Raw genomic sequence first — 21,006 nt, forward strand, 5'->3', positions numbered from 1 at the left:
CAGGTTTTGCTTCATTTGTCCTGTGAAATGAATGGATGAGACATTGACATCTAGGACAACATGCTCTTGATCTCTCACTTCTTTAAAAAGAATAATTATTGTTACTGTTATTATATTTGATGTTAAGAGGTGCATGAATGAATGAAGAAAAACTTCTGGCAAGCATGATTTTCCAGGGATGAGTTCATTTCATAGAATCTCAGAATGGTTTGGGTTGGAAGGGACCTTAAAGATCCTCCAGTTCCAACTCTGTGCCATGGGCCAGGATCACATTTACCAGACCAGGCAGCACCATCCAACCTGGCCTGTAATTTATTAAAGGAAGCACAGCCTGGTTAGCCCAAAAATCTTTTTTCTCCCATTGGCAAACCATGATAGGTTCAGCACAGAAACACTTGGCTGTTGTTTGCAAAGCTACAGGAGATCTAATATGGAGGTTGGAAAGAGATTTGAATACATCCTGGAGAGTTCTCCCAGTCCTAGTATTAAAGAACCTGTTAAATCAGCAAACTGGATCTAGGAAAACAAACAGGAAAACAGAGGGGATTTCTGTTCAGCCACCTCTGCTGTGCAGGGAAGCATTGCACCCACTGAGCAATCAGAGTGCAGAGCACAGAGCAGCCCTGTTTATAGCAGTGCTCCAGCTGAAGGGCAGAACACCTGAAATCCCTGATGTTTGGTGTTGGGTGTGCAGGCTGCCAAACGGGAGCTGGAGAGGCAGAGGCAGCTGGAGTGGGAGCGCAACCGGCGGCAGGAGCTGCTCAACCAGAGGAACAAGGAGCAGGAGGACATCGTGGTGCTCAAGGCAAAGAAGAAAACCCTGGAATTCGAGCTGGAAGCTCTCGTGAGTGCTGGTGGTGCAGCTCAAACACACAAGCACAGGGTGATGGTGACAATGCCCTGGCTGTGTTTGTTTTCTATCATTTCTTTTTTAAATTCGGAGTAAAAGTAGTTTTTACATCCAGACTTGCATGACCAAACGTTCTGGTAAATATAAATATATATAAAATAGGTATTTTTCTTTTCTTTTAAAGAATGATAAAAGAAACCAGTTGGAGGGGAAGCTTCAAGATATTAGGTGTCGGCTGTCGACCCAAAGACAAGAAATTGAAAGTACAAATAAATCCAGAGAGCTCAGAATTGCAGAAATCACCCATTTGCAGCAGCAGCTACAGGTGAGAAAACCTTCTCTGATTTTATCCTTGGCCTTGAATTCTGACCTCCTCAAAAACATCAATATCCTGAGCAAACTTGGAATGAGCTGTTCCTCACACTTAAAGGATCACTGTAGATAGTTTGTCATTCCTGTAAATTTATGTCCTTCAGAGGTGTTTTAGAATTGCTTCCTACACTTGAAGGCATGTTTGGGATTATCCCTTCATCCTGCTGGGCTCCTGCTGTGGGGAGCAGCAGATGCTTTGCCTGCAGGTGTTTTTGGGGATGAGGAGAAGGAAACTGTGCAGTGTATATTTTGCTGTTTGTGTGCTGGGGGAAAGAACTGACTGCAGTGGAGTGGGTTGTTGATGGTTTTTTTAATTGTAAAAAATAATGATCTTTCAAAATGGAAGTTCCCAGTGAAATCAGGGAGTTGTTGATCTAAACCTGGCATTTGCCTTTCTTGCTGATGTAGAATTTTGTTGGAGCTGAGCAGGTGTCTGTCTTTGGTGAAAGACTATTCTTTGTAGTTTGTAAGTATTTTTCAGTGGGCTGTAATATTTTATTTAGGAATTCTTCCCTTTATTAAATACTTCACAGGGCTTGAAATTAATTCTTGGCTGCCCATGGGGGCTCCCAGTGTGTTTGTACCACTACAAAGAATCTCACACTGATGGAGTGAGGTGTAAATCCTGCCTTAGAACCCAATCCTGCTGTTCCATCCCAGCTTCACTCCTGCTTTCCCTGGCAGCTGTTCTCTTGGGTTTTGGCCTTTGAGGTGGTTTGGCAGCAGTAGCTGTGGCTGTGTGGTGATGCCTGTTCTCATTGGTCTCCACCACTGATGTTTCCCTTAGTGTCACTTGAGGCATTTTTATCCCAGTTGTGATCCCAGAAAATGTCACTACTTAGGACAAAAGGCTGCATTTTGTCTGGAGATAACCTTAAAGCTTTTTTCCTGAAGAAAATATTACTTTTTCAAATATTGTGTAGATTTTCCTATCTCATCTGTAGAGGATGGACTAAAGATCTAAATGAGTTTTATAAAATGAGATTTTCATCCTCTAAACTCTCAAATAGGTCAAAAAGTCAATATTGTCATTATCTTTATAGGGTGATATATCTTCATTGGAAATAGTTTAGTTTAACACATCTGACTCTTCCTGTGGGAAGATGAGTTAGTTCAGAGGAGTAATTATTCTGCAGCCTATTAATTACTTCCAAGATGCAGTTTCATTAAACCTGTGGAAGAAGTGGTGTCCCAGTTAACTGCTGGTGATGGAGATGTGTGCCAGCTCTCTGCTCCAGTGCTGCCTGCAGGGATGTCCAGAAGGATCCTGCTCTCCCAACACCTGGGCTGTGTTTGAAACATTTGTGCTGGCTGGGGCTTGCTCAGTACCTGCATTTACCTCCTTGGTGAGCACTCTGGCTCCCAGGTGATTTAAAGAGATTTTTCCCTTGTCCAAAGGGCAGGAGCAGGGATTTGATTTCCCCTGCCATGTGGGACATTACTCAACTCTTGGCCGTTTCTTGTTTCCAGAGTTTCTGATGCCATTAATGGCTAGATGCTTATTGCATGGTTGTCTGTGCTTTCAGGAAACAGGACTTGCCCTTCCTGATCCCTTGGCATTCTCTGTCCTTACGCACTCCCCAAACTAGTCAGTGTGTTGAGTAATCTGGGATGTTGGGAAGTGTTCTGGCCTTTACAAACAAAGCAGCTGATATTGTGATCACATTCCACCCTCAGATGCTGTCCTGTGGTGCTTTTGGTTCTTGGAGAAGGAGAATTTTTGTTTCATGTTGATGTCCATTCTGCTGCTTGGTTGGTGGGCAGCACTCTCAGAAACACAGGGGTTGGGTTTGGAAGGGACCTTAAAGCTCATCCACCCCCTTTCATGGGTAGAGAACCTCCCACCAGAGCAAGGTGATATATTGTGTATATATTGTGTGTATATTGTGTATATATTGTGTGTATTACTGTTTCCCATTTGTTCCAGGCAGATAATAGTCCCAGGATGGCAGTCATGGAATATCCTGAGCTGGGTGGGACCCACAGGGATCTTTGATCCAAGCCCTGTCCCTGCCCAGCCCCCCCAACAATCCCAGCTTGGGCATCCCTGGCAGCTCCTGGAGCTCTGGCTGTGCCCATTCCCTGGGGAGCCTGGGCAGTGCCAGCACCCTGTGGGACAGGGCAGAACCTTTCCTAAAATCCAACCTAAATCCCTCCTGGCCCAGCTCCAGCTGCTCCTGGGTGCTGTCCCTGACCTCAGGCTCCTCCAGGCTGCACTGACCCAGTGACCTCGTGGGCCCCCCCCCCAGACCCTTCCCCATCCTCGTGTCCCTCCTTTGGACACTTTCCAGCAGCTTCTGATCTTCAGTTGAGACAGCCAGAACAGTTCCAGCACTGGAGGTGAGGCTGCCCCAGTGCAGGGGAGGATTTAGGGTATCCAGCTTTTGGGATCTCCCTGAGGGGCTGGGAGAGCTCTGTTGCTGTGTCAGGCCCTGCAGCTGAACAGTGAGAGACACGTGCAGCTCCTCATAATCCAGTCTGGAGGTTATCTGAATTTTACTGATTTGATGCTTGTGACTTCCTGAAGTCCTTGACTATGCTGTGTGCTGTCTCAGGGTATTTTCTGGAATGTAAGGAGCTCACAGGAGGCTGCAATTGTTATATAATGCTCAGAGCTGAGCTGGGCACTGCAGAGCCCCACCAGGATCTGGCAGGAGGAAAGTGGGACAGCCCAAAGCCATGGCAGTGCACTCAATCCTGGCTTCTTGGAACCAAAATTAAAACTTTTCATGGAGCTGTTGGATCACACAATGACTTGTCTTGGGATGGACTTTAAAGCCCACCCAGTGCCACCCCTGCCATAGCAGGGACACCTTATGGCAGGGACACCTTCCACTGTCCCAGGCTGCTCCAACCTGGCCTGGGACACTTCCAGGGATGGGGAGTCTGTGACACCCCTGGGGCTCACTCTGGTGTTCAGGGATCAGGGGACATTTATTCTTAGCATGAGTGATGTCATTTGCAATCCTCCATGTCAAATGGAAGCTGTCAGGTGCTTGATTCCTCAAAAGCCTGCAACTCCAGAGAACTGCCCAGAGAAGTTCAGGGTTTGTAGGTGTCAGGATCTGCTAATACAGATGGGGGTCGTGATGGTTCATTTGATCTCGGGGTACAAAAGACACACAGCAGGAGTAAACTTCAGTTTACTCACAGCAGAGCACTTTTATTTTGTGCTAACAACACAGTTATGCCATAGAGGGGAGAGATAAAGGAAACAAAGAGAGAGGGAAAGAGGGGGTGGGAAATAGCTACCAACAGATGGGACAAGGTCCTCGTGGTGTTCTGCCAGTGGATGTGTCTTCCTTCCGTGGGGAGATCTCCAAAGTCTCTCCAGAAAGTCACTTTTTATGGTCTTTTCCCAAAGGGAGTGGCATCTGGCCAAGAGGTGGGGAGCTGTATGGACCATTGTGTGCCCAGAGAGGCAGGTACAGATGTATTGAACATGTTGATCCCAGCTGGAGAGCAGTGTGCCATGACAGGACCTCAGCACAGCTACAAACAGTTACTGGGCAAGCATCCCCCTCTGCCAGGCCAGAACTCCTGTCTGAAACCAGTGGGCTCCTTGGGGTCTCAGTGTCTGTTCTTGTGATGGTCCTGAGGGAAATGAGGGACACTTCAGACTGTCTCTTACAGAGGAAATATGGGATATTGATACTCAGGTGCTGCTTTACCTCGTGCTGCTGAAGGTGTTCTCACAACCTGAGCTGGGAGGTCCAGGCTTCAGAAAAGTGTGTGAGGTAGCACTTCATGCTCTGTAAAGTTGTACAGGAAATGCATTTATAGGGTCCTCCAAAGGGGGAGAATCTTCTGCAGGGTCCCCTGTAAAACAGTAATTCACAAACTTCCAACCACGTGGTGAGTTTGAGAAAGATCAGAATCCTCTTCCAAGAGCTCTGAGTGGAGAGGTTGAGGATTCAGGGATTCTCATCCCACAGGGCTTGTGCTTGGTGGCTTTTGGCCAGAATATATTCCTTTCAAAGGAAAGTCTTTTTTTTCTCTTCCTTTAAATACTTGCCTCTCTATTCCTGACCCAAGTTACTAATCATTAACACTGTTATTAATATTATTAATTAAGTGTTACTGGAGGGTGCAGCCAGGGGGAATCAGGCTCTGCTCCAGGGAACAGGGACAGGAGCAGAGGGAACGGCCTCAGGCTGGGCCAGGGCAGGCTCAGCTGGGACAGCAGCAGGAATTTCCCCATGGAAAGGGTGCTCAGGCCTTGGCAAGAGCTGCTCAGGGAGGTTTGCAGTGCCCATCCCTGCAGGTGTCACCTGGACGTGGCACTCAGTGCTCTGGGCTGGGGACAAGGTGGCCGTGGGGCACAGCTGGGACTCCGTGGGCTGGGAGGGCTTTGCCAGCATCAGGGATTTGGGGAATTCTATGTTTCATTTATTAAAATCAGAATTAAACATTTAGTAAGTGCTCGTTTGAACATTCCTTAAATTTAGCCTTGTCTCTCTGCCCTCACTTTTGGGTACCTCCAAGCCAGGTTTAATATTCAATGAGAATCAGATCAATTTGATATTTCCACTGTTCTGGACTGGCCGAGAGTATCTGGGATCTGTGGGGGTATCACACAGATGGTGCTTGGATAAGAGCAGTCATACAGAGGAGGGAAATAAGCAATAATACATCATTTCAAAAAGCAAAGCAGAAATTAAAATGAGAAGTCTCATGGCTAGAGTTGTCCCTCACTCAGCTTTGTGCCTGTTTCTGTTCTTATTTTCCCTGCCCTGCCCGTGGTCCAGGAGTCCCAGCAGATGCTGGGCAGGCTGATCCCAGAGAAGCAGCTGCTCAATGATCAGCTCAAGCAAGTCCAGCAGAACAGTTTGCACAGTGAGTACATTTTGGGGCATGCCTGAGCTGGGGCAGGACACATTCCCTCCCTGGAGTGACCCCTGGAACTGCTCTTTGTGTGTTGCAAGATGCACATGGGAAAATGTTGCTTTCTAAACTGTTCCAAAGAAGAAAAACCTGACTTAAAAATGTGTTCAAAACCAGGGGATTCCCTTCTCACCATCAAAAGAGCTTTGGAAGCCAAGGAACTGGCACGGCAGCAGCTCCGGGAGCAGCTGGATGAGGTGGAGAAAGAAACCAGATCTAAACTGCAGGAAATTGATATTTTCAATAATCAGCTCAAGGTAACCCAGGACTTGTTAAGCCTTTCTGAATGTTCAGTTAATTATTTTCTAACCTGATTGTGGGGGAAAAAAATGAACTGAAATGATAAAGAATGTCAGTTTGGGGAGCATTCTCTGTTGAGGATTTAATTTAATTTTTACTGTATTTTTAAGAAAATGCCACTCAGCTTTCAAACTCAAGGTTTGAATCAATTTAATCTGCAGAGTCTCTTCAGGAGGAAATTTGAACCCTGATTCCAAATCTATGACAGCAAAAATGAAATTACCAATTTCTTTGCTTTTGTATCCAAGAGGTGCAGAACAAGGTCAGCAAATGTGCTGGAATCAGGAGATCAAATTGAAATCTTGAATAGAAGAGACTTGATTTTCTACTGCCACCCAGAATTGTTACCTGCTGTCTTTGTGCTCCTGCTTGTCCCTGAGTGTAGCTCTGTGGTTTGTGGTTTCATGCTTTGCTGTTCAGTCTTTGTTAAAACTGTGATTTTTTTTTTTTGTGTATTTCTGCTCCAGCAATGTCAGGGTTCTGCAGAGAGAAATTGGAAATCAATCTGTAGTTACAAACCTTTAATAGCATTCATTTTGAAATAAAATATTGCAGTGTTATTTTACTTTATCTGCAGATTCCACTGGTGGGTTCTCCTGGAAGCTGACCAAAAATGCTCAGTTTCCTGCAAGGTGTCACAAATTGTGCTACAATTATTCAGCAGGAAAATCACTGTGACAGAGACATTAATGGAGTTGTTATGAAAATTGATAGACTGGGATTAAATCCAAAATTTAGGCTGGAAGGTGGGGTTGAATTTAAGCAACAAATATCTTGATTAAATGGGAATTATTAATAGTTATAGGAAAAATTAAAAGTGAGGCTCTGTTTTAAGGTTCATTTGAAGATGACTCTCCCAGTCAGTCTGAGACAAGGAGGATGGAAGGGAATAAATTCTCCAGAGTCAGACAAAGAATAAACAAAATGGGCACAATTTATATTTTAAATAAAATAGAATGGTCTAATCCTTGCTTAATTAATCCTTGAGGCTAAACCTCACTTAATTTTTCTTCATAGGTGGTTTTTGGTTACATCTTAGTATGTGTGCTTCTTGTGTATTATTTTTTAATGGAGTCCTTTAAAAGTGATAAATTGGTCCAAAGGATATTAATTCTAAAATTAGTACCTGCATTTGGTTTGATCATGAATCACTAAAAATGAATGGGAAAGGGGAGAACAGTCTTGATACTGTGACAGCAGCAAAAAAAAAAAAAACAAAACCAACAATCCAATGACTCAAAATTCAGTCTTTTAAATACTGAAGGATTGCACTTCACAGGCAACAAGCTGACACCAAGTAAAAATGGAAGCTGCCCATTAAGCACAGATTTATCAGCGTGTGCCAGGAATCCAGGAGTGCCTTGACTAAAGGGAAATGATTTTGCAGTGTAGCAGGAAAATTGATTTCAATCGATTGATGAGTTGTGCAGCCTCTTCTTTGGGAAGAGCAGAAGTCTCCTCTGGCTGGAGGAGCTTGTGGGACCTCACCTGCCAGGAGGAGCAGATCAGGAGCGGGCTGGGGGGTTCTGCTCACTGAGCTTCCTTGGCTGAGTTTAGGAGGGGCAGTCACAGAATCCCAGAATTGTCAGAGTGGGAAGGGACCTTCAGGATCACCCAGTGCCACCCCAGCATGACCCCAAACCCTGTCCCCAAGGGCCACATCCTGATCCTCTGGGACACCTGCAGGGATGGGCACTGCAAACCTCCCTGGGCAGCTCTTGCCAAGGCCTGAGCACCCTTTCCATGGGGAAATTCCTGCTGCTGTCCCAGCTGAGCCTGCCCTGGCCCAGCCTGAGGCCGTTCCCTCTGCTCCTGTCCCTGTTCCCTGGAGCAGAGCCCGACCCCCCCTGGCTGTCCCCTCCTGTCAGGGAGTTGTGCAGAGCCACAGGGTCCCCCCTGAGCCTCCTTTTCTCCAGGCTCAGCCCCTTTCCCAGCTCCCTCAGGAATTCTCCATTCCCTTCCCAGCTCTGTCCCTGCCCTGGTCACCTCCAGCCCCGGCTGTGCTGTGGGAACTGAGCAGTGGGAGCTCAGTTCAGGGTTCTCCCTTTTGTAATTTCTCGAGACGTGCAAGGCATATTTTGGGGGATCTGGAGCATTTCATAACTGGATTTAAATCCCTGAAAACCCACTTAGACCTTTTTGTCCACTCAGAAGCTGCTGAGTGCAGCAGTGATTTAATGGCTGTTGTTCTTCATGGAATCATGGAATATTCTGAGTGGGAAGGACCTGTTGGATTTTGTCCTTTTCTGACCCAGAGATGGGGCAATTGAGAGGCATTTTAAAAAGCTTTTATTCCATTTTCAGTCTCATATAAAGGGTGAAACATTACAGATGTTATCATTCACACCATCACAATCAGAAGCCAGCTATTTCCTAATTACAACACATCACAAGCATTTCTTGGCCTATCAGCTTTTGTCACATGATGCTGTAAAATGCCTTAAAGCCAATTACCTAAAATCACCCCTACCATGCATCTTTCACAGTTCTAGTTCTCCAAAGAATCTAGTTTTATTTGCAAGCCCATCCTTTGAAACTTTTTCCTAGCTCCATTTCTCTCTCAACAATATCTGTCCTATTCCATGGCATTTCTAAGTCAGCATTTCCTATCTCCAGGATTTGCACACGGATGTGTGAGCCTTCTGTCAGGCCCTGAGAACTCCCAACAAATCCATTTCCCACAAGGAGCCCCAGGGATCAGCCAGTCCCAGCCCTGTCCCTGCCCAGCCCCCCCAACAATCCCAGCCTGGGCATCCCTGGCAGCTCCTGGAGCTCTGGCTGTGCCCATTCCCTGGGGAGCCTGGGCAGTGCCAGCACCCTGAGATATTATGCCCAAAGCCAGTGAAGGCTTTCCTGGAATCCTGGATTTACTGGGATTTGTGTGCAGTGGGAGTTCTCCAGCCACAGAGAGCACACCTCTCTCTTAGGTGATCCTGTCACTCCAAACCAGCTCGTTATGGACTTCCATAATTCTCACATGCAATTACCTAAAAAATCAAAATTTGGCACCAACTTTTAGGAGCCACCAGTGGAAAAGTGACTGACATTGACAATAGGTTGAAATTGGCTTGTAAATAATGCTAAATTAATAATTTCCTTAACTAGCAGAACAGCTTCTTGTTGAGTTCTCAGTTCCTGGGTGTGTCCTGTGGTGCCATCTGTGTGATTATCAGGAAGATGGATAATGCTCACAATGAAATTTGAAATATTTCAAATTGTGTCTCAGCAATTCCACCGCACCTGAGCTCTAAATATGATAAAGGTTTCTTGTAAAGTAAGGGACAATAGGTCAAGATGGGAAAGATGAAATCTTCCTTTTAAAAATACATTTTTATCAAACAAAAATTTGCAAGCTCTGGATTTAATCAAGGTAATTTAGTTTACCAGGCAACTTTTCCAAACCACAGCAGTTTACAGGATACTCTGGATTTGTCTCCATGTTTTTATGTTCTGTAATAAGTGAATACTTTATGCAAGTGTTAAATTATATCATCTTTGCTGTGTGTCTTAATACCATAGGAGTAATTAGGGAGATAAATAAGGTTTTTTTTCCTCATGGATGTTTTTGTCATCTCTCCAAAACAACTGGTTTCAATCCCTTCTGATGAGTCCTTTGGAGTTGGAAATACTTCTAGAAATTGGTGCATTTCCACCAACAGCCTTCAGGCTTACAAAATGTTATTAATATTTCAAATCAGGTCACTTGAATTGTAGTATTGAATATCTTTAGGTAGAGCCACTTGGTTTCAGGAGATTGTTGGTGCTCAGGTATCCTTTCACATGAGATTTGGGGCATTTTATGACATAAGATCCCAGTCGTGTGGATTGGGCTGTATTTGGCTATGAAGTGACTGAGTTTGTTACAAGGTTGAAAGTTTGGCCACTTCTTTGTGTCTTATGGTTGAAGGAGTGAAACTTCTTCAAAAAAATCTCAGCCTAGAGATCTAATAATTAATATTGATACAGATATCAATAAAATGGAACTGGTCAGTTGTTTATTTTAGGATTATGGAATGGTTTGGGTTGGAAGGATCTTAAAGAACATCCCATTCCCAGCCCTGCCATGGCAGGGACACCTCCCACTGTCCCAGGCTGCTCCCACCCCCAGTGTCCAACCTGGAACTGGGCACTGCCAGGGATCCAGGGGCAGCCACAGCTGCTCTGGGAATTCCACCCTGTGCCAGGGGCTACCCACCCTCAGGAGAAAGAATTCCTAATTCCCAATATCCCTGGATCTAAACTCCAAGCTTAAGGCTCTGTGTGACTCCAGTCTCCAAGCACCAAATGCCCATTTCTATAACGTGGAAGAATCCAGAATTTCTTGCTGCTGTTCTTGCCCAAGCAATGAGTTCATGCTCCTGAACTAGTTTTGCTGAGAATTTTTCCCCAGTGCCTGGCAAAAGCAGTGACCCCCGTGGGCCGAAGGTGTCCCAGCGCTGTCCGTGTGTCCCGTGGCTGTCAGTGCCTGTGTGTCAGTGCCAGCAGGGCACTTCCTGCTCCCAGCTCCTCTTTACATCTCAGCATTTCTTTCTTCCAGTCAGTGGCAGTGGAAGAGGCAATGCTGCAGTGCCTGGCGCTCCTCCTGGGCTGCATCCAGCACTTACACTCCTTCCCAAAGGTCTCCAAGCCCTGCTCAGGCAGGACCCAGCTCTCTCTGAGTGAGGAGCCTCCTCCAGTTATGTGCTTTACTTTCCCTAAGCAGATGAGTGTGCAGTGTTTCAGTGAGTCAGTGTTTGCTAAGGGGTGCCAGCACCAAAACAGAACCAGAGAGGAGAGGTTAGCAGTAGATTTTTTATTTAATCCTTATGCCTGCGTGAGGAGTGTGCCTGGAATTGCAGCTTGGGCACAGCTCTAGTGAGTTATTTTTGTCTTTTGCTTATCTGGAACTTTAAGATTTTAAGGAAATTGCCTGTTTGGGTCATGATTTTCAGAATTTTTAAAAAGCAAACGCTTGGATGGGAAGTATCCCTACACATTTGTGTAATCTGTGATTCCAGGTAGGAGAGAGGTGGCAGCTTCCTTCCTTTGCCCAGAGTCCCCCAGGATGGGGTGAGGGGAGGAATTGTCTGCCAAAGCCAAACAGGGGCTTTGGGAGCTGGGGAATGGGGCAGGAAAGGGTTACTCTGGAAAAGCTTCAGGGGGCACAGAACTGCAGGGTCCTTCCCTCTGGGATCAAATGCTCTGCTTCTCTCAAGGGGAGAAGATCTGATGCAAACCTTGGATTGTAATCCCTGAATATCCCAAGTCCTATTGTCTTTTTGTCAAAAGGGCACAATCTGGGCCACAACAACTCCATTTCTACCATGAAGGGTTTTGTAGCAAATATTGTGTATAGTGAATATTTTGTAGCAAATGTTGTATATAGTGAATAATGCTCTGCTCTAGGAAATGCTGTAATTCCTATTCAACATTATGAATGTGGCAGCTGTAACATCTCAAATCCTCCTTGTTGGTGTGTTTGGATTTAAATGCCAGAGTAACAGTTTCTCTGCTTTTAAGGTAATGCATTCTTTGTCCTGAACCCCAGGAATGAGCAAAGGCTCGGGGTGTTGAAGGTAACTTGTAGAAGTAGTAGCTACACCACTTAATTAGTGGCTTGTCTTCATTTTTTCTGTCTTCACTCAGAGTCAGGATTAAAAACACAAAGGAAACAAATTTTCTCGTGTTTGAGTTTAGCAGTTTATTAAATCTTATCTCAAGTACAGAGGGTTCCACAATGCTTCTAATTACCAGCTAAAAGCAAACAAAATAGAAATGAATCAAGCTAGTTACACGGTCTTTTAAAATGAAATAATCCAATTAAAAAATAACACCTATATTATTTATACTTTTAACCCACCAACTAAACTCCTGTATCCCACAGTACAATACTGACTATCCAACCAAAATTTACTACTTAAAATCATGAAAGCAAAAAAAACACAAAAAGAAACAACACCCCAAAACCTCCATCCTGTCCCATACCAACTACTATATTCTAAAAACCTCCAATTTAAAACCCTTCACCATGTGAAATCACACACTTCTATTCCAGCTGCACACCTGTGACTTTTAACTCCATCACTCAAATTTCAAGCCCTTCTCCAAGGCCTCAAGTCAAAACCTGCATTCTCCTAAGAGTCAATATGAAAAACCACAAAAAACTCAAAACTCCCATGATCCCAAATTCCAGCACGGTGTCTTTGGAATTGCAGCACAGGAGTGGGAGCTGTGCCTGTGCAGGATGAGTGCAGGGCTGGGCTGTGCTGGAAATGTTTTGGCTGTTGAAATTTTAGCAGAATTTTGTTCAACTGGTTTCCAGTAGGACTCTGGGACATGCTGGCTTTTCCTTCCCCATCCTCCCAGCACATTTTTGTTTCCTCCTGGCTGACCCAGAAGTGATGTAGATGGGATTTTTTCATCTCCAAAAATGCTCCATCCACTGCCAGAACTATAAACTAGGTTTGGTTTTCTTAACAACAGCTGTGTCACAGAAAAATCCTTTCACAGAACACTGACCCAGCACGTCAGCTTGGCTGGGAGAGAATAGGGTGGGAAACTTAAATGTCTCTTCCAACTTCCAACTTCCAACTTCCCTGGGAACTGATTCTGTCTTTAATGATGCTGAGCTCAGTTTTCAATTAATTTAAAACTGAGGAGAGTTAATGAAATAGAAGTGAGACCTGGGCCACAGGGATCAGCTTCCCTTTTGAAACTTTTATCCCTGTATCCAATGGGTTTGAATCACTTCTTTTTTTTTTTTTTTTTTTTTTGTCTCTTATACAGTTTTCTCATTTGGGTCAGTGCATGAGGAGTTTTACAGGAAAACTCCCTGGGGTTTGTAGATTGTGAATTTTGGAAAAACCATCCAAACATTTCCAAGATTAACTGTTTCAATTTCACCTGTACCATATTTTAATAAAAAGATGCCAGTTTTTGAAGGGAACTATTTTCAGTGAAAATCCTCAGTGGTCATAAGTAAATTTTCCCTTTTTCTACTGTAATGCTGAGGAGTTCAGATGCAAAATTCCAGGTTATGCAAAGAAATTCCAGATAAAATTTGGATTTAATGTTAATGCAGAGAACTAATATTGAGGAAAATATTATGGTACTATTATTGTTATTATTATTTTTTTATTTTTATTTTTTCAGTTGAAAAAAAGCAGACATATATGACTGTATATGACATACATATGAATATATATGACATATATATGACCATATATATGAGTGATGTCCCATGCTTTATCCCAAAGGCATTCCTTAAGGATTTCAGTCTCCAGCCCTGAAGGTTCTTTAGTAAATCAGCATTAATTATTACATGAAACTGATTAAGAGTTGCTGTTGTGAGAGCTCAGAGGGCAGATTTGTGTATGGAATTTAATAAATTAATTCCATAAACCAACAAGCAAAATAAATCAGAAGTGACTGTTCAGATTAAGCTTTGTCCATTTTTCAGAGTCCCATTTAAAGGGACTCTGCTTTCCTGACCCTTTAATGGATAAAAGTAGGAAAACATAGGTGGCTCACAGACCTGGGAATGAACCTGAAACATCTGCATTTGGCAGGAGTGTGAGTTTGAGAGATCCCCAAGCACTGGCAGGTGTTGTCCCCTCCCAGGGAGCTCTTTGGGGCCATCAGTTCTGATTGCCAGAGTGAATGTTTACACCTGTTTGCCTTTTTTTAATCCAGGAGCTGAGAGAAATCCATAACAAACAGCAGCTCCAGAAGCAGAAGAGTTTGGATGCTGAGAGGTTGAAACAGAAGGAACAGGAAAGGAAGACAGTGGAGCTGGAAAAGCAAAAAGAAGCTCAGAGGTAACAAAGTGCTTTAATGGAGCCCTAAATGTAACACCTCCCCTGGCTTCTCCTGGAAAATATTCCTGTCTGCCCAAAACTTCCAGGGCTGCAGATGAGGTTTGTGTCCTCTAGTGCTTAGGAAGTGGATTGGGTGGACAGCAGCAGGAATTTCCCCATGGAAAGGGTGCTCAGGCCTTGGCAAGAGCTGCCCAGGGAGGTTTGCAGTGCCCATCCCTGCAGGTGTCACCTGGACGTGGCACTCAGTGCTCTGGGCTGGGGACAAGGTGGCCGTGGGGCACAGCTGGGACTCCGTGGGCTGGGAGGGCTTTGCCAGCCTCAGGGATTTGGGGAATTCCATGAATTAGTGTTTTTTCCTCCTGCTGTTTTTTATCAGGAATTCACATTCCTGGTCAAAATTCCAGGAATTCACATTGTCCTTGGATAAAGTCTGTAGCACACCAAGTGTGTGAGGAGCTGCTGCTTCTCAGGCATTTGTCTCTCATTCTGAAGGAATTCCAGGGATGGAATAGGCCATGGAACAGACTGGAGCACTCTGGACATCCTTTAGATTTTCAGAGTTATCTTTACTGGGGCAATTTTTTTCCAGCAGAGAGTATTTATTAATTTCTTGATGTCTTGTCCTCTGTTGGAGGGGAAGGACTTGTTAACTCTGGCAGTTGGGAGTGGGAGATATTCCCAGTAATTCTCTGGAGCGCTGTGTAAACCTTGCAAATACTTGTCCTCCTTTCCCCTCAGCGTGAGGATAAGGATGGCCACATCTTCTGATTGCTGCTTTCCTCTTTCTGATTTGGCTGTTGGGAGTCTTACCTTGGGCTGGATCTTTAAGGTCCCTTCCAACCCAAACCATTTGTGATTTCTGGGAATCATCCCCCGTGCAAGGAGATGCTGGGGACTGGTTGATAACTCACCAAAATAAAATCAGGGCACAGAAAAGCCCTAAAGATGACACTTGGTCCTGGAGATGACCCAAAAGCTTTGGTGGCTTTGGTTTTGAGTGACTCTAACCCCTCAATGTCCCCCAGGAGGGTCCAGGACCGGGACAAACCGCGGCTGGAGCGGGGACAGCCAGAGGAGGAACCACAACAGTGGCAAAAAAAACCCCAGGAAGATGACAAGCAAAAAAGGGAAGAGCTACCCAAGAAGAAGGAAAGTGAGGATAAGGGGAAGCAGGAGATGCAGGAGAAGCTCAGTAAACTCTTGCAGCCCCACCAGGAGCCCAACAAGCCCGGCCAGGCTCCGTGGTCCAACGCAGGTAGGGTCCAACCCAGGCACTGCTCTGGGCCAGCTCAGCTCTCTTCCCTCTCCCCATTTAACACAGAACAAGGTGGTGTTCAGGGCTGGGTGGTGAGTCTTGTTAAAGTAAATAATACATGGATTGAGCTCCAGACTCCGGAATGGTTCTGTGAGGCATCGCTGTTCTTGTCCTGGTGTTCAGCAGAGGGGAAAGCACAGCCCTCAGACTGCAGGGCAAGGGAAGGGGAATCTCAGCTGGAAAGGGCTGCATGCAAGATGCCAAAAGCTATTTCTGTAGCTTTTATTTTTATTTTGGTGTGGGATACATGCCTTGGGATTTTTCAGAGCAGGAACAATATGTTGTTTAATCACCCTTTTCCTTTCCTGCCTTCCTTTGTTCACTGGACAAATGACCTGAAATCTAAGATTTAATTCCCCTTTTCTTGCTCTCCACACAGTCACTTTCAGCTGAGAGCTTTTTCTGTGCATTGTATCCTGATTTTTGCCTGTATTGGGAATCCTGCTTCCTTTTTAAGTGGTTTGGAAACACACAAGAACTGTTTGGGAATGTAAAACTTCTTCAAATATTTGTCCAGAGGATTATATCACTTTTATGAATAAATCCTGCTCAGAGGGGCTGTGGACTCCCAGTTCCTGGCAGTGCCCAAGGCCAGGTTGGACATTGGGGCTTGGAGCCACCTGGGACAGTGCAAGGTGTCCCTGCCATGGCATTGAATGGGCTTTAAGGTCCCTCCCAACCCAGGCCATTCCGTGTTTCTGTGATTATCCCTGCTGTTTATAGGAGAAAATAATACGAAAATGGCATTTAAATAATCAATTTTTATATTTCCCTTGTCTACAAAGGAGATAAGGTACTTCTGCAGAGCCTGCCAGGTTTGGTGATTCCTGTCTCCACTTCCACCCCATTTTCCAAGTGTTTAAAAATCAGGTGGTTTGATTTCTTCTCTCTGTATCTGTGTGTTTGTTTCCTTTGCTCAGAGAAAGCTCCTCTAACCATTTCTGCTCAGGAGGATGTAAAAATAGTGTATTACAGAGCTCTGTATCCTTTTGAATCCAGAAGCCACGACGAGATCACCATCCAGCCTGGAGACATCGTCATGGTAAGCAGGGACTGGGATGTTCCTTGGGAAATCCTTCAGCTTCTGCCATGGCTGATTCCAGTGTTATATTTTCTAAGAAAGGAAACTTCAAATCCCCAAAAATTTGGTTGCAGGTGTGTTGATAAGAGAATAATTTGCAGTTTTTCAGGGATGTGGTCAGTGTGTTGTGACAAACTCTGAAGCGAGGTTTGATTTTTGTCTCTCTAAGTTATAATTCCCTGATTAATGGCTGCAGGGATTAAGTGGATATTAATACCAATTAATCATTAGTATATTCTTAACATGCAGAATGACAAGTCCTGGGGGAATTCTTAAATATTGTTCACTGGGGGAAGTGTATTCCCAACAGTGTTCTACCCAACAAAATTGATTTTAAGAGCTTTTACATTTTAGCTCAGTTTAGTAAGACTGAATTTTGTAAAAATACACTTTGTAGACTCCCCTAAATTGTAATTATTATTACTTTAAAAAAAACTGTTCTGGGAAATTAAACCTTTTGGGGTTGGTTTGCCTTTTTACTTATTGGGTGTTTAAGACCTTGGAATGGGCTTCTGGAAAATCCAAAGTAAATCCTGGCTGGGTGTCACTGCTGAGGACTCTGAGTGAACACACAACAGGTTGTAAAATGCTGCTGGAGAGGAGACTCTGGGAAATGCTGGGGTGCCTTGTTTTCCTGGGAAGTAGGGGGTGGCCTGGGTTTGCAGGTCATTCTGTGGGCAAGGGTCATCACTGTTAGTCAGACTTGCTGAAAAAATAACAATTTTCCCAAAAGCTGCGACCTTAAGAAACATTTCACACATTTTTAAATAGAGCTTTGCAGTGAAAATAATGTTTCCTCAACATCTGTGGTTCCAGGCAGTTCTGCACACATTTATCCCTGTTACTGCAGGGAAAAGAAAATTTTTCCTCAAATGTGTGATTCTAAGGAGCACCAAAATCATTTTTAAAGAGAGATTTACAGGGAAATAACATTTTTCTCAAAATACACAATTCCAAAGAGCACTGAAATAATTTTTAAAGAGAGATTTGCAGGGAAATAAAATTTTCCTCCAAAATATGCGATTCTAAGTAGCAGTACACATATTTTAAATAGAGACTTTGAGTCCATCTGAGTCTCACTGTGTGTTGCTCATGGACTCGATTTTAGCCCTCTCAGCCCCAGCAGGGTAGCTCCTCTCCGTTGCCTTTATTTAAGTTATTTTGACCATAATTAAAGCAGGTTCCTGGGGGCTCTGCTGCCCTGCAGGAAGGGTTTGGGGGCTGCTCTGGGAAGCTGCTGTGGTCAGTGCTGAGCTGTGCTGTAACCCTGCCTTGCTTTGCATCCCTGCTTGCCCTGGAGGTGAAAAGGGTAAGTGCTGCCAGGGAGGAATGGAGATTCCATCACCAGGGTTGGTTCCCTTGGGTTTGAACCCACCAGGGGTCAAATTAACAAACCCCAGCTCGTTATCAAAAGTAATTCAGACACCCTGCAGCAGGGTTTGCTTTTGATGCTGCCTTTGGCTCCTCCCTCAGCCCTCCCGTGTTTGTCCTGTGCTTCCAAAAGTCCCGGTGCTCCTTTCCTTGGAAAACAGCCATTTGCAAGCTCAGTGGTAAGGTAAGGCTGACTGGTGATAGCAGTGCAGCTGCACTGGAGCTGAATTCCAGCTGGGATCTTCCTGTCCCACCAAATCCCTGCTCCTTGGATAGCTGTCCTCACACAAAGGGAGCTTTCCCACTCTGGAGCTCAAATTCTGACCCATCCTGGACCAGTGGTCCTCTCATGGAGGGCAGGAGGTGCCACCAGAGCATGGGGCTGAGAGCAGGCTGGAATCCTGGATGGAATGCTGGGCTGGAACCCTGGATGGAATGCTGGGCTGGAACCCTGGATGGAATGCTGGGCTGGAACCCTGGATGGAATCCTGGGCTGGAATCCTGGATGGAATGCTGGGCTGGAATCCTGGATGGAATCCTGGGCTGGAATGCTGGGCTGGATCCCAATCCTGGGATGGTACCCAGTCCTGGAATCCTGGATTAAATCCTGGGCTGGAGTCCTGGCATGGAATTCTGGCTTTATCCCAGTCCTGGAATCCTGGATGGAATCCTGACTTTATCCCAGGCTGGAATCCTGGATGGAACCTTGGGCTGGAATCCTGGATGGAACCTTGGGCTAGAATCTTGGATGGAATCCCAGGATGGAATCCTGGCTTCATCCCAGTCCTGGAATCCTGGATGGAATCCTGGGCTGGAATCCTGGATGGATCCCAGTCCTGGAATTCTGGCTGGAATCCTGGGCTGGAATCCTAGATGGAATCCTGGCTGGATCCCAGTCCTGGAATTCTGGCTGGAATGGGGCTGCAGAGCTCATTCTGTCACAGGAGCTGGGCCTTTACCAGAGCTTGAGAATGATTTTTCCAAGAGTGTAAAATCTTCATCCTGGGCACCAACCTGAGTCCTGGCTGAGGGAACCAGGCTGGAGCAGGATTTCCCCAGGAAGGAAAAGGATTTGCCAGTCTGCTGTGCCTGGCTGCTGGAAAAGCCTGTGGCACCACTGGATCTGGTGCCGTGGATTACACAATTACTCTGCCTTTTTACTTCTCCCACTTTGTAATTATCTTATCCTGTCAATGTTCTTTACATTTCATCCACTCTAAGTTTAGCTTGATTTTAATCCTGGCTGTAGCTCAGCCAAGCTTTTGTGTAGGAACAAATATTCTTCCCTGAAAACTCTGCAAGGAATTCTAATTTCAGTTTTCTTAGTTGGATTTGGAATCAATCTTCTGTGTGAACCACAGAATTAAGGAGTTGTCAGCTGTGGCTCTAAAGTACAGTTGAATAAATAAAATCAATGTCCCACACACTGTAATTCACTATTCAGGAGTACATTTAAAGCCTGGTTGTATTTTGGAAAAAAATAATCTGGAATTGTTGTTGGGACTTGTGGACTGTGGGTGTAAAAATCTAAGGAAATTAAAACAAAAAAGCTTTAAAAAGATTCTTAGGAATTTATTTAAATTTTCAGTATGATACTGCAAAACCAGGTGTGACTTGTACTTTGAATGAAGAAGAAACCAGAGCTGATAGGAATTACGAAGTTTAAGTTATCCTTCAAAGAATAGAGAATTATCCTTCAAAATAGAGAACTTAATTGGGTTCAATAAGCAGAGATCTGAGTATCCTCATAGGCAGTTTTCGGATTATTGCAGCTTCGAATCCTCTCCTGAAGAGGCATTCATTGGATGGGTCCAAAACCTTTTGGTTGGCTTTTTTTTTTTCCTTATGCCTGGAGAATCCCAGTGGTTTCTGTAAGCCCGTGGCTCACCTCAAAGATGCTCTTTTTAGAGCATCTCCACAACCCAAATTTGCCTTTCCAGTGCTGTTGGTATGCTCAGTGTGTGGTGACTGCAGTTCCTGCCCCGTGGGGTGGCTGATCCCTGTGGGGATTTAATCCCTTTTTCCCTGATCCACCCTCAGCCCTGCCCTTCCCTCTCCTGTCCTGCTGCTTTCCCATCTCTGCTGCAGTGGAAATTTTGCTCTGCACTGCAGGAAAAGCACATGGTACAGGTCAAGCACAAAGTGCTTTTATTTCTGGGATTGTCCTGGGCTGCCAGGGGCTGGGAGACGAGGAGGGAGGACCCCAAAACCGCAGGAATAAGGGAGGGGTTTGCACCAGAAGGGGAGGGTGGATGCAAATTCCAGTGGGAGGCGCAGAGTCAAAAAATGGCCCGAGGCAAAGGAATTGTCAGCAGCTCCTCTGAGGATCCAAGGACAGGGATCCATCCCTGCCCGGGGTTGAGCCCCAGCTGGGCAGCAGGAAGGGGATTGGGATTGGGATTGGGATTGTGCCCCTGAGCCCCCTCACTCAGGTGAGAGCTCACCTGCAGAGCTGCCCCAGGCCTGGATCCCAGCACAGGGAGGAGCTGGAGCTGCTGCAGAGAGCCCAGAGGAGGCAGCAGGATGAGCAGAGGGATGGAGCAGCTGTGCTGGGAGGAAAGGCTGGCAGAGCTGGCATTGTTCACCTGCACAGGAGAAGCTTTGGGCTGAGCTCAGGGTGGCCTTGCAGGGCCTGGAGGAGCTGCAGGAAACATGGAGAGAGACAATTGCCAAGGGATGGAGGGACAGGACACAGGGAATGGCTTCAGAGTAGCATTGGATGGGATACTGGAAATTAGGAATTGTTCCCTGGGATGGTAGTGAGGGGCTGGGATGGAATTCCCAGAGCAGCTGTGGCTGCCCCTGGATCCCTGGAAGTGTCCCAGGCCAGGTTGGACATCGGGGCTGGGAGCAGCCTGGGACAGGGGGAGGTGTCCCTGCCATGGCAGGGGTGGAGCAGGACAGGTTTTAGGGTCCCTTCTGACCCAAACCATTCCATGGTTCTGTGATTTCAGTATGAAAAAAAAAAAAGGAAAAGTAAAAAAAAACAATTGTGAAGCCCTGTTGCATTGCAAAAAGTTCATTACTGCAGAGGAGA

The 21,006-nt window shown here is 45.4% G+C and overlaps 1 protein-coding gene across 1 annotated transcript in view; it reads left to right on the forward strand.

The window, feature by feature from the left end:
* Positions 1-21,006, forward strand: part of ITSN1 (intersectin 1) — a 110,159-nt gene that overhangs the window by 50,775 nt on the left and 38,378 nt on the right. The window contains exons 13-19 of the mRNA XM_062488218.1: positions 695-844; positions 1,035-1,175; positions 5,971-6,058; positions 6,224-6,363; positions 14,078-14,202; positions 15,228-15,457; positions 16,438-16,559. Coding sequence (XP_062344202.1) covers positions 695-844; positions 1,035-1,175; positions 5,971-6,058; positions 6,224-6,363; positions 14,078-14,202; positions 15,228-15,457; positions 16,438-16,559 — 996 coding nt within the window. The remainder of the gene's footprint in view (positions 1-694; positions 845-1,034; positions 1,176-5,970; positions 6,059-6,223; positions 6,364-14,077; positions 14,203-15,227; positions 15,458-16,437; positions 16,560-21,006) is intronic.

This window comes from Cinclus cinclus, chromosome 2 (genome assembly GCF_963662255.1).
Source record: "Cinclus cinclus chromosome 2, bCinCin1.1, whole genome shotgun sequence".
Classification (NCBI taxonomy): Eukaryota; Metazoa; Chordata; class Aves; order Passeriformes; family Cinclidae; genus Cinclus; species Cinclus cinclus.